At 39.4% G+C, this 12,873-nt stretch overlaps 1 protein-coding gene across 1 annotated transcript; it reads left to right on the forward strand.

Moving 5' to 3' along the window:
- Window positions 1–127: 127 nt before the first annotated feature.
- On the forward strand, window positions 128–3,585 carry SLITRK2 (SLIT and NTRK like family member 2). Its single transcript, XM_006164966.3, has one exon. It carries the CDS (start codon window positions 165–167, stop codon window positions 2,700–2,702), a length of 2,538 nt encoding a protein of 845 aa, XP_006165028.1. The 5' UTR covers window positions 128–164; the 3' UTR covers window positions 2,703–3,585.
- Window positions 3,586–12,873: the final 9,288 nt, after the last annotated feature.

The following is a 12,873-nucleotide window of genomic DNA, read 5'->3' on the forward strand; positions in this document are numbered from 1 at the left end:
TTCTTGGCCACCCCCTCATCCTCCCTCCCTCCCACTCCGCCGCCCTGCTTTGCCATTTTAATCAGGCTTCCTTGTTTCTCTCTTCCCCACACCCCACTTCCTCCCTCCGTCCCCACCCAAGGTTTGCCTGTAGGTACCTGAGCTGACACCGAAGGTGCCTAAAGATGCTGAGCGGCGTCTGGTTCCTCAGTGTGTTAACCGTGGCCGGGATTTTACAGACGGAGAGTCGCAAAACTGCCAAAGACATTTGCAAGATCCGCTGCCTGTGCGAAGAGAAGGAAAACGTCCTGAATATTAACTGTGAAAACAAAGGATTTACAACTGTCAGCCTGCTCCAGCCCCCCCAGTATCGAATCTATCAGCTTTTTCTCAATGGAAACCTCCTGACTAGGCTGTACCCAAACGAATTCGTCAATTACTCCAACGCGGTGACTCTTCACCTAGGGAACAACGGGCTGCAGGAGATTGGGACAGGGGCTTTCAGCGGCCTGAAAACCCTCAAGAGACTGCACCTCAACAACAACAAACTGGAAGTGCTGAGGGAGGACACCTTCCTGGGCCTGGAGAGCCTGGAGTACCTCCAGGCTGACTACAATTACATCAGTGCCATCGAGGCTGGGGCTTTCAGCAAACTCAATAAGCTCAAAGTGCTCATCCTCAATGACAATCTTCTGCTGTCGCTGCCCAGCAATGTGTTTCGCTTCGTCCTGCTGACCCACTTAGACCTGAGGGGGAACCGGCTGAAAGTCATGCCTTTCGCTGGTGTCCTTGAACACATTGGAGGGATCATGGAGATTCAGCTGGAAGAGAACCCATGGAACTGCACTTGTGACTTACTGCCTCTCAAGGCCTGGCTGGACACCATAACTGTTTTTGTGGGGGAGATCGTCTGCGAAACTCCCTTTAGGCTGCATGGGAAGGACGTGACCCAACTAACTAGACAAGACCTCTGTCCCAGAAAGAGTGCCGGAGACTCCAGCCAGAGGGGCAGCCATGCTGACACACACGTCCAAAGGCTGTCACCTACCATGAATCCCGCCCTCAACCCCACCAGGGCCCCGAAAGCCAGCCGGCCACCCAAAATGAGAAACCGTCCGACGCCCCGAGTGACGGTGTCAAAAGACAGGCAGAGCTTTGGACCCATTATGGTGTACCAGACCAAGTCCCCCGTGCCCCTCACCTGCCCCAGTAGCTGTGTCTGCACCTCTCAGAGCTCAGACAACGGGCTAAATGTCAACTGCCAAGAAAGGAAGTTCATTTACATCTCCGACCTGCAGCCCAAACCTACCAGTCCAAAGAAACTTTACCTAACAGGGAACTATCTGCAAACTGTCTATAAGAATGACCTCTCTGAGTACAGTTCTTTGGATCTGTTGCATTTAGGAAACAACAGGATTGCAGTCATTCAGGAAGGTGCCTTCACAAACCTGACCAGTTTACGCAGACTCTATCTGAATGGCAATTACCTTGAAGTGCTGTACCCTTCTATGTTCGATGGGCTGCAGAGCTTGCAGTATCTCTATTTAGAGTACAATGTCATTAAGGAAATTAAGCCGCTGACCTTTGATGCTTTGATTAACCTACAGCTGCTGTTTCTGAATAACAACCTGCTGCGGTCCTTACCTGATAATATATTCGGGGGCACGGCCCTCACTAGGCTGAACCTGCGAAACAACCACTTTTCCCCCCTGCCTGTGAAAGGGGTTCTGGATCAGCTTCCAGCCTTCATCCAGATCGATCTGCAAGAGAACCCATGGGACTGCACCTGTGACATCATGGGGCTAAAGGACTGGACTGAGCACGCCAACTCCCCTGTCATCATCAATGAGGTGACCTGTGAATCTCCTGCTAAGCACGCAGGGGAGATACTGAAGTTTCTGGGGAGGGAGGCTATTTGTCCAGAAAGTCCAGGCTTGTCCGACGGAACCATCTTGTCAATGAATCACAACACAGACACACCTCGGTCGCTTAGTGTGTCTCCGAGTTCCTATCCTGAACTCCACACTGAAGTCCCACTTTCCGTCTTAATTTTAGGATTGCTTGTTGTTTTTATCTTATCAGTCTGTTTTGGGGCTGGCTTATTTGTCTTTGTCCTGAAACGTCGGAAGGGAGTGCCAAGTGTTCCCAGGAGTGCCAACAACTTAGACGTAAGTTCCTTCCAATTGCAGTATGGGTCTTACAACGTGGAGACTCATGATAAAGCAGATGGCCATGTCTATAACTACATCCCCCCACCTGTGGGTCAGATGTGCCAAAATCCCATCTACATGCAGAAGGAAGGAGACCCAGTGGCCTATTACCGGAACCTGCAAGAGTTCAGCTATGGCAACCTGGAGGAGAAAAAAGAAGAGCCGCCTACACTTGCTTACACAATAAGTGCCACCGAGTTGCTGGAAAAGCAGGCCACACCAAGAGAGCCCGAGCTGCTGTATCAAAACATTGCCGAGCGAGTCAAGGAACTCCCCAGTGCAGGCCTCGTCCACTATAACTTTTGTACCTTGCCTAAAAGGCAGTTTGCCCCTTCCTATGAACCTCGACGCCAAAACCAAGACAGAATCAATAAGACGGTTTTATATGGAACTCCCAGGAAATGCTTTGTGGGGCAGTCAAAATCCGACCACCCTTTACTGCAAGCTAAGCCGCAATCAGAACCAGACTACCTCGAAGTTCTGGAAAAACAAACTGCAATCAGTCAGCTGTGAAGGGAAATCATTTACAACCCTGTGGCATCAAAGAGTGCTGCTCCAAACTGTTGGAAGCCTGCATTCTTCGCTTTTGTGTTTGTGTTCTCCCTTTCCCAGCGGAGACAGGGGACCTTGAAAATGTTTGGGAGGTGGGGTGAAGGGATGAAACTGCATCTGCAAGTTTTCCTTTAAATTATTTCTCTCTTGCTCTCCACCCCACCCTTTTTCCCCTTCTTTTCTTAGGAACCATCAGTGAACATAAATGTTTCTTACGATGCATTTTTTTTTCATATATTTTGTTTATGGTTCTGTTTCTTTGTTCTTTTCTTCCAGTGTGGTAGTGGAAAGGGGAGATGATAGTGAATGAAGGAAGAATAGGGAAACTTTTCAAATGGAAATGGATATTTCGTGTATTTTGTGGAAGATCTCCAAAGATCTTTTGGGACTATATCTTCTTTTGTAAATAATGATATATGGTATTCCCATGTTCAGTTACCAAGTATAGCCACTGGGCATCACTTCTTTGCGTTAAAGTGCCTTCGCACTTTAAGTACATTACTTAAATGTTGCTTTTAGCTTTGAGAAATTGAACATATTTTAATGTGTTGTATTTTTGAAATTGAAAACACTGTAAAATAGATCGATATGTCAGCTCTATTAAGTCAACGTACAGTTTGCTTGAGTTATAGAAACCAGCCTGTCATCAAATGATTCTAGTTCTAGAACTTTATAGACTTAACTGTAAAATATTTCCTTTACTCTGAGTTTGTTTAAGTGATTTTTATTTAAGTCAACTAAGGGGACTTAACAGTGGCCTAGAGGTAACATGCCACCTCAGTCGGGATTAGTAATTCATTAATAAAATATATTTAACCCAACATCAGAGTGAATCGAACAATTAATGCCCTTCCGTAAATCATTATTTTACACTTACATGGTCAGTGTTTTAGATTATTTTCCTAATTAAGAGTACATTACACAACTTGTAATATATTTTTTCTGCATTAAATTAGATATTTTTATATATTTAAATGAAAGAGTCTGTATTTCTAACTTTTTAATTGAAATTAATATTTTTTCTGCCTATTGAAATATTTTCTATGAACACTCACCAGTAGAGGCCGCCACACACCTCATTTAACAAAGACATATGAGCCATTGAATACCTTGAAGAAAGACCTCCAAGGTGAGAATAAACTTCCCAAGTAAGTTCTCTGCAAATTCAAGGCAGCAGAGATACAAATGTGTACATCACTTCTTGTTTCTTTCAGGATCGCAGGTTAGACTCAAAATCTTTCTCAGTTTTCACATTTTCTGACGCAGCAGCATTTTCCTCTTGAATTTAATCGGAGTGTTATTAGGGTGCTCTCAAATCATGTACAATTTGCATCTCCAAATCAGTGAATAGCTACCTAAAGCAGGATAGTTAGCATCCTTCTTCTGCCTTCTCTAGGCATGTGTTACTTGAATCTGTCCTAGTCAGCTTGAGCGCATTTTTCATTTTGGTTTTAGTATTAAAATGATTTCAACTAACCAAGTCTATATAACATTCATGAAGCCTTATTAGTCTGTAAATAATGTTTAGATGCAAACACTATTGTGTGATTTAAACAAGCAGCCCTTCTTTACAACAAAAAATAGTTTTGTTTTGTCTATTGTAAATCCTTATGCAACTGGGATGGTGATCTGCATATAAAGTAGTCCAGCTTTTCAGTTCCTTATTAAAGCAAGTGATGGCGTCTGAAAGAAGCACACTGTTTCCTTTTCATAAATAGGTTACTGCACATAATAATCCTTTATTATCATGTGGAGATTGAAGTGGATCTTGATAACTTATTTTTAAAGCTTTAAAATGACTAGTTGTACATTGTCTATCACTGTAAACAATTCATGTGATAGGCTTTCAATTAGAAATTACTTAAATTCAAATTATTTGAATCAATCATCACTGGTGCAAAATAGTTTTTTTAAAAAACAATAGGAGGTGATTCTGTGTGTGCGTGTGTGCATGTGTGCGTGTGTGTATGGTGTAAAGGTTATTCAGGAAAAAAAATCCTTTAAACAATCTAAAAATCTCTGCATATCTACAGTGACAAAGCGAACATGTTCCTTCTTTGATCAGCAATCATAATTCCTATTTAAATCCATCCAATCAAAATTGAAAACGGTGGGCTTAAATGATCTGCAGGAAAGTTAATATACGGAGATTTTTACGTTTCACACAAGAGGAACTAGAGTATTACACTAGTTGAATTTGGTAATAGCTTCTGGAAACCACTTCATCTTTGAATGAAGTATTTACATGTAAAAACAAAAAAAGTTTAAAAAATTCCTCCTGTGGCTGCTGTCATTCATGGCTACTGTCATTCAGGGGCAACAATAAATACAGAATACAGATAGGTATCTTGGGAAGTGATTATAAAGACAAATTAGCATATATATTCTATTATGATAGAGTTGAAGCTTAAACTATATAACTAGAGATAGTGATGTGGTGATTTCACTTAACTGTTTATTTTTATTTTCCTGAAAGTAAAATCACTCGTAAAATGCCATTGTCCATAGAAAAATCAACTCATTATTCTCAAAGAGAGAGACCCTCATATTCGTTTAATTCCAAGATTTAAAGGAGGCCTCCTGGGAAAGCTCAAATTCATAAACTTTTGCATAATAATTATGGTTTAACTCTATATTCTCATGCTTCTTAGATTTGTATATTATTTGCGTTAGGTTTTTAGATAAAATCATTTGAATGTAGTGTAGACTGTTTCTAGAAGTGCATAATACACTGTGTACTTTGAAGCTTTAGTTTCTGATGCAGTCGTAAACACTAAGTTTTTTTTTTTTTTTTTTTTTTTTTTTTTTTTACTTTTTAGCATCCACACTGACTACATTCTGCATCTCTTTATCTGCTCAAGTACTTTCAAACATATTTTATTTTGGAATTTTCCTTTTTATCTCCTACAGCTGGATTTTGCTATTTCACTTTTGTTTCACATGCAGCTTGTAATGGGTATGAGCATCAGCACAGCCAAATGGTTCCAGCCAACAGAATGCCGTCTACCAGGGCCCTGCCTGGAACACATCTGTAGTCTGGTCCTGCAAATGGCAAATGGTAATTCTCTTCCATTCTGGCTCTTAATTAGTTACTGTCACTATTTCTGAATATACCTGTGGCTAAATTTGTGTTAAAATATTCAAACTACTTTCAGCCTGGACACAATTTCCTATAGTCTAATTTGGTTCTGGACTTTTGTCAACCTGTGTGCCTTGTTATTTCAGTCCAGTAGTTGGTGAGTAAGGAAATGATGCTTCAGTTTCCTCCTATGAGTCCACCAACCTCTAAGGTGACTTAACTTTCCCAAAGGCTTTCAAATTATCAAGAGCTTAATAGTTTATGAATTTTGCAAAAGTATGTAAAGGATGAGAGAGAAGTTCTGTGAATTTTCAGACCCCGAAAATGCATTGTGTTTGTATACATTGCCGAAGCATACTGAATTGGATGCTAGAGTGAAGAAAGCCTTCCAGATAATTCTCCCAATTCATTCATTTCTTCATTCATTCATTTGATAAATATTTTTTGAATGCTTGCTTCCTAGGTGCTAGACTATATAGTGTGCTGAGGGGACACAGAGATACATTAGCCAGATCTCTAACCCCTTCACCCACTTTATTATCCCCCCAAGAAGCTTACTGGTAATAAAGAAGACACTTACTGGAATGACAATCACCCAGATAAACGGTGAGAATGGTAATCCAATCCAGGACGTTGAGTGTTATAGATGATTTTGTGCAGTAGAATATAAAACATGTATCATAAATAGACTAGCTATACTCTAACCACTATTAACATCTCTTTAAAGTGGCACAGCTAAAAAGGAAGAAAAAACACATTTCTGCAGAATAAGGCCCGATATTATGGCCTAAAGATAGCCACACATTTGTGGTATCTAAAGATTTACTTTGTAAAGATGACTACCGAGATTGTAAATACAAACTCAAAAGCGTACTTAAATTTTCTGGAAAATCCATGTTTTAGAGGCAATATTTATATTTCAGTGGCTTAAAAGATAAGATTTTGGCTTAAGTGTTTTCTACGCATTCAATGATAAGACACTTAATCCTGCGAGAGAAAATTAAGCACTGTATATAGGTGTGCTTTGCTTCTCACCATGGTCGTGCAAAAAGTCATGTGTAAATTAAAGTTTCGTAAGTCAAATTGTATTTTCAATGCATTAGGAGAGCTGCCATTTAGTGGAAACTTACAAATCCTTTTATAAAACAGGAAACCATTTTATAATACAAATAATCATTCTCTAATTTATCTGTTTTATATCTTTGGATTTTCAATATTGACTTTGCTTATAACTGACCCACCTGCATAATAAGAGTGTGTTTCGCCAATGCTGCTTATGCTACCAGTTTCTTGGTTGCTAAGGGCTTATACTTGAAAGTCAGCTGCAGTTATGTATGAAATGAGCTGTCGTGCAATTCTGCAGTGACACGGTAGCAGTCCTGAGCAGTTCGAGTAGCCAACCCTTTCCAGTCAATATGAATGAAGGACTCTTCTGCTCAGCAGCGTCCGTCTCCTCTCTCAGAAGTGGCCATGTTTCCTTAGAGGGTAGAATGACTCCTGTATCCACCTTCTATAAAGTGTTAGAGTCACTGGTTTTATAATAAATATATTTCATTATGTAAACATATTGCATTGCATGTGTGTTGGAATTTTTTAGCAGTATTTTAGCTTGTAAGTACTTGTACAAATACTGTTAGATTTAGTTGCAAATAATTGTTCTCAAGTTATTGGAATAAATGGCAAATGAAACAAGCTCTTGTGTAAATAGAATTCTGTGCCAAATAGTGACATTGTTTTACAAAATAAATGTCATATATTGGGCTCTTAGTAGGCAAAATGAAATACTGAAAATGTGATCACATGATATTGTGTTCTATTGGAGACAATGTCTACATAGTTATTATACTGCAGTTAGTTTTCAGTTAATAAATATTCACTAAAATGAACATTTGAATTAGTTAGAAAAGCCCTTTAGAATCTAAACAGCAATTATTAACAAAATATTGTGGGAACTATCCTCCTTACTTAATATATACTGTTCAAATGCTTACAAATAAAGGTTCTTATTCTTCATATGATTATAATTTACATGTTTAAGGTAAAACAAGCTTTTTAAAAACATATTAATACTTTTCCATGAATATTTGTTAGTATCAGACTTTCAAAATTAAAAGTAAATAATATAAACAAAAACCATTCAGGGACCAGCAGTTAGCGTAATGGCTATGTTGCTGACCTCCCGTGCAGTCGGCTGCGATTTGAGTCCTAGACCCGGTGGCTTAAACTCACGCTGGGCACATGTGCGTGCGTGCTCAAGAGCCTGAGAGGAGAATGGAGGAGAAGGGATTGCTGCATGGCCATCCCTCCTGGGGGGTGATTTCTCGCTTTCTGTCTCTCTGTCGCTCTCTGTCTGTCTAGTGAACGCACACACTCTATAGCAAAAACCTCTGAAAAAAAATCAAATAGCAATGTTTCCCGAGAATAGAAAGAACGTCTACTGATTGTCCATTCCCACCACACACACACATCACCCCAAAGTCAACTCTTTCTATGATAAAATTCTGTTGAATACCATAACTGATTTAGTAATTGATGTTGTACGGAATAGAAGACAGCTTGACACAGATCCAGGGAATAGAAATTGTGAATTCATTAACAAAAATGCTGTTGCTATATTCATAAATACATGAGAGAGAGAGAAAGTGCGGGGACAGTTCCTTTGTGTTTGGTTGAATCTCAGAATGTATCTGTCAGATGTGCTTCATTCATAAGTGTAAAAAATAACAAAGGATTTGACATATCTGTGGTGGACATGAGGACTTAAAACAAATGATCCTTTCTTAAGATTGTTAACATATACATAATATATTCAATTTACTTATGTAGCCTTCATAGGGTAGCTGAGACAATTGAAATAGCCGCATTTCAAAGTGTTTTGTTGAAAGATGAGAACTGGTGCTGTACATTCATCACTCATTCCTTTGAAAAGATCTGTCAAAATGGAATGGGAATAAAAGTAATACATGGCACCCCATTCTGAACACATGCAATATAAAACACCAACAAGTTCTTACTGTGTCTGTTGATACTGGAAAAAGAACATTAAAATAGATTTTGTTATTCCTAGATGGTGGCTGGACATGCACCTGATCCTATTTCCCTGGGCAACCACTTTGTAATTAGTTACACATCATTTTTTTATTAAGTTTATCTTAAAATATTATTTAATGTTTGCCATCAACATGTGCCATAAGAAGGAACATTTGAGCCAAACATCTGCCTGATGTATTTGGACATTTGATCTTGACAGAATGTTGGCTACAGCATACAATTTAAGGTACCTTCCAGCTCACAAAACGACTGGTAGGCAGACAGTTTTGGTGAATGGACTCCACTCTGAATAATCCTTGGCCAAATCCTTCATTTCTTAAGCCTCTTTCATATCCATATTGTTAACATCTAACGTAGTGTACTGGAGCATAATAACTAACTCTACAACAAGTATTCCTTTAATGAATATAAATGAATGAATGAATGAATGAATGAATGAATGAGGCTGGTTCTCATATGAACACTGAAAAAGGTTATACACTGCTAAATTCAAAGCATAATTAGAATTGCTTCTTAGCCACTCCAGAAACTCTTAAACACATACATACATCAAACATTATCAGAACTTAGGATAAACACTTAACACACCATGAGGGTGGCAGAGAAGTTATGGTAACACACAGCTACGATGCAAAACTTATTACATACAAGCAGGCCTGATTTTAAGTGATACTTGGGCCTAGCTATTGAATCCAATGATCTCCTTTTAGAATTAAAAGTAGCTTTACTGCTGAGCTGTGAGATTGCCTTGTTATTGGCTTTTGGAATTGAGAGATTCTGAGTTGAGAGAAAATGCACTCTGACAAGTTTGAATGATGAATTCTTCCAAAGCTTATCATTTAGTTCATCTTATGGTCCTGTGTATTTGACTGGTTCATTTTTTTCTTTTTTGTTTAAGAGAGAGATTTTTGGTATAGGGCATGTGTGCTTTCCAGAGAGACACAGGGAGACAGAGAGAAAATGAGAAATCACTCCCAGGAGGTTTTGCCACACCACAATCCCTTCTCCATTCTTCTCTCAGGATTTTAGGCCCATAAGCTACATGTGCCTGGTGTGAGTTTCAAGCCACCAGTTCCAGGATTTGAACTACAGTGGGTCATGTGGAAACTCAACACCTCAACTACTATGTCACCTGCTGGCCCTGAATGGTTCATTTCTTAAAGTATTCCAGATTGAAGAGAAATTCTTCAGGTTCAAGACCATATTAAATCTTATTTCTATCAGAACATGGTTGTTTCATAAAGTTCAATTTATACAAAATAAGAGCCTATGAGTGGTATTTCAAAATGAAGAGTCCTGGCATCTGTGATTCATATCCTTGTGATAAAGTTGTGAAGACAGGCCATAACTCTCATTGGGCTTCTGCTTGTACATCTGGGAAGAGTCGGACTGATTGAACTCAATGGGCCCATCCTATTTTGGTACTCGATTCTAGGCTACTGTGGGAATGATTGCTACACACAAAACAAAATAAAACAAAATAAGAGTGTTGAGATGATTAATATCTAAGCCTGAACATCTATCTCTTACACCTCTTCTCCTTTCAAGTGTCTAATACACTGGTTTTAATTACCGGAGAGGTTTTTGTTTGTTTGTTTGTTTGTTTTTGCTATAGGGCGCGAGCGCTCGCCAGAAAGACAGAGAGAGACAGAGAGACAGAAAGCAAGAAATCACCCCCCAGGGGATATGGCCATGCCACAATCTGTTCTCTTCCATTCTCCTCTCCGGATCTTGGGCACGCACGCAAATGCACCCGATGAGTTAAAGCCACCGAGTCCGGAACTCCAACCACAGTCGACTATATGGGAGTCCAGCGACATAGCCATTACACTGACTGCTGGTCCTTACACTGGTTTAATTTCTACAAGAAATTCAAATGCACAGTTGACTTTTAAAAACTTTAAATTAGGGACCAATGTAAATGGTTACCTTGTTAGACTCCCATGTAGTGGACCATGGTTTGAGTCTGAGACCCAGCAGCTTAAAACTCACACTGGGCACTTGTGCATGCATGCCCAAGATCTCGAGAGGAGAAGGAAGAAGAGATTGTGGCATGGCTATTGCCCCTGGGGAGGGTGATTTCTCACTTTTTGTCTCTCTGTCTCTCTGGTGAGCACACACAACCTATCACAAAAATCTCAAAAAAAAAATTTAATTGTGTTCTTTACTTCTCTGTAAATTGAATATCTTATTGCCTTTTTTTGTGGGGTGAGAAGATTGATTGCGTTTTCATTTCTCATTTTCAGAGTTGCCTTTCCTGTTGATGAATGATCTTAGTTATACTCTATGATAAGTAAGCAAATTAAATTATGAACCTATTTAGGAAGACCACATTATTACATTTCAGGGAAAACAGTATTTTTCCCATTTAGTTTTTCATTGGTCTATACGCTTAGCCAACACCACCAAGTTGTTCTTTGTTTTTTGTTTTGTTTTGTTTTGTTTTGTTTTGTTTTTCAAGGAAACTGATGGACCCTTGCACAACTCAGTCGAGCTTCAGAGATTCAGTGATTCGTTCCAATAAGCAAAGCTCTTAGCTGACAAGTGGTATTTGGCCTCTTCCTGATCATAAATTTCAGCCATAGTTAAATTGCTGGGCCAATGTGTCACTATCTCAAGTAGATTTTAACCGGAAAAAAAGTTATAAAGTCCTCAACCTTGTAATATTCAGATGACATGATCTTTTGGAAGAATGGAAAGGAAGAGAAAGTATCCATTCAAAAAATTTGTCTGCTTTCCAGAGGCCTCTGAGAGGCTTACTAAAAACATTAGTGAATAACAGGAAAACCTAGCAACCTTTTGCTGTGTGTTTTCTTCTGTCACATTACAGAAAGTTATAAAAAAGAAAATGTAGGTTATCTTTGTCCAAACAACCATCTTCAAAAAGTAAATTTAAAAAGATGTCAGTGGGAGCCAGCAGATGGTACAGAGGTTAAGGTGGCTAAATCCCACACGGATAAATGCACAGTTTGAGTCCTGGACCCAGCGACTCGAAGATCACAACAGGCATGTGTGTGCATGCATGCTACCCTAAATCCCAAGAGGAGAATGGAGGAGAAGGGATTGAGGGGTGGCCATTCCCCCAGGGGGTGATTTTTCACTTTGCCTCTCTCTCCGTCTCTCTCATTTACATACACATTCTATAGTAAAAGATAAATAACTCAACATTAAACTAAATTTAAAAACTAAAAAAAAAAAATGCCATTGGGATCATACTAAAGACTTATAATATTTTCAAGGCAAAGACTTATAGTATTTAAAAGGTAAAGTTTAAGAGCCAAGGGAAGAGGGAGTTCCCAAACTCTTCTTGCCTTCCGCCTCTGAGAGAAACCTTTCCCAAGCCTTGATGCCTGATCAGGAGACAAATATTTTTGCCATGTAAGACTGAATTCCACTGGCTTATATTTTGCTTTGTTCTTTATTTGTACTGCTTCTATTTTATTTGCTAACCAAGGAGGATCTGAGGACAGTGGGAAGATCATTCAGGAGAGGATAGAGACCTGAGATTCAGCCTTCATGCTTCTATTAACTCTCTGGGTCACTTTGGACCAGATCGTTCCCTTCTCTGAGCTTTAGCTTTCTTATCTGATGAAGAAAGCAGTTAGATTTATCCTTCGCACTCAAGAAACAATTGAATAAAAATGAGCTTATTGCTGGGGATATCTGAAATCCACTTTAATTCATTAAACGATAGTAAATTCTCAGACTTGACACCTTTTGATCAATAACTAATTACTTCCTGAGCCCATTCCGTAGCTCAGTGGTTAAGGGAGCCAGATCCCACATGACTGAACATGGTTAATCTTGGCCCTGGTGGTTTGAGGAACACACCTGGCATGTGTACATGCATGCCCAAGGTATTGGTAGGAGGGAAAACAGAAAAAGGGATTGCGGCATGGATGCACCTTATTGGGGAGGGAGTGCTTTCTGGCTCTCTCTTTTCTCCCATCTTTCTGGTGAGCACATGCTCCTTTTGGCAATAAAAATAATAATATAATTAAT

The sequence above is a fragment of the Tupaia chinensis genome, unplaced genomic scaffold (genome assembly GCF_000334495.1).
Source record: "Tupaia chinensis unplaced genomic scaffold, TupChi_1.0 Scaffold143769_1, whole genome shotgun sequence".
NCBI classification, from domain to species: domain Eukaryota; kingdom Metazoa; phylum Chordata; class Mammalia; order Scandentia; family Tupaiidae; genus Tupaia; species Tupaia belangeri.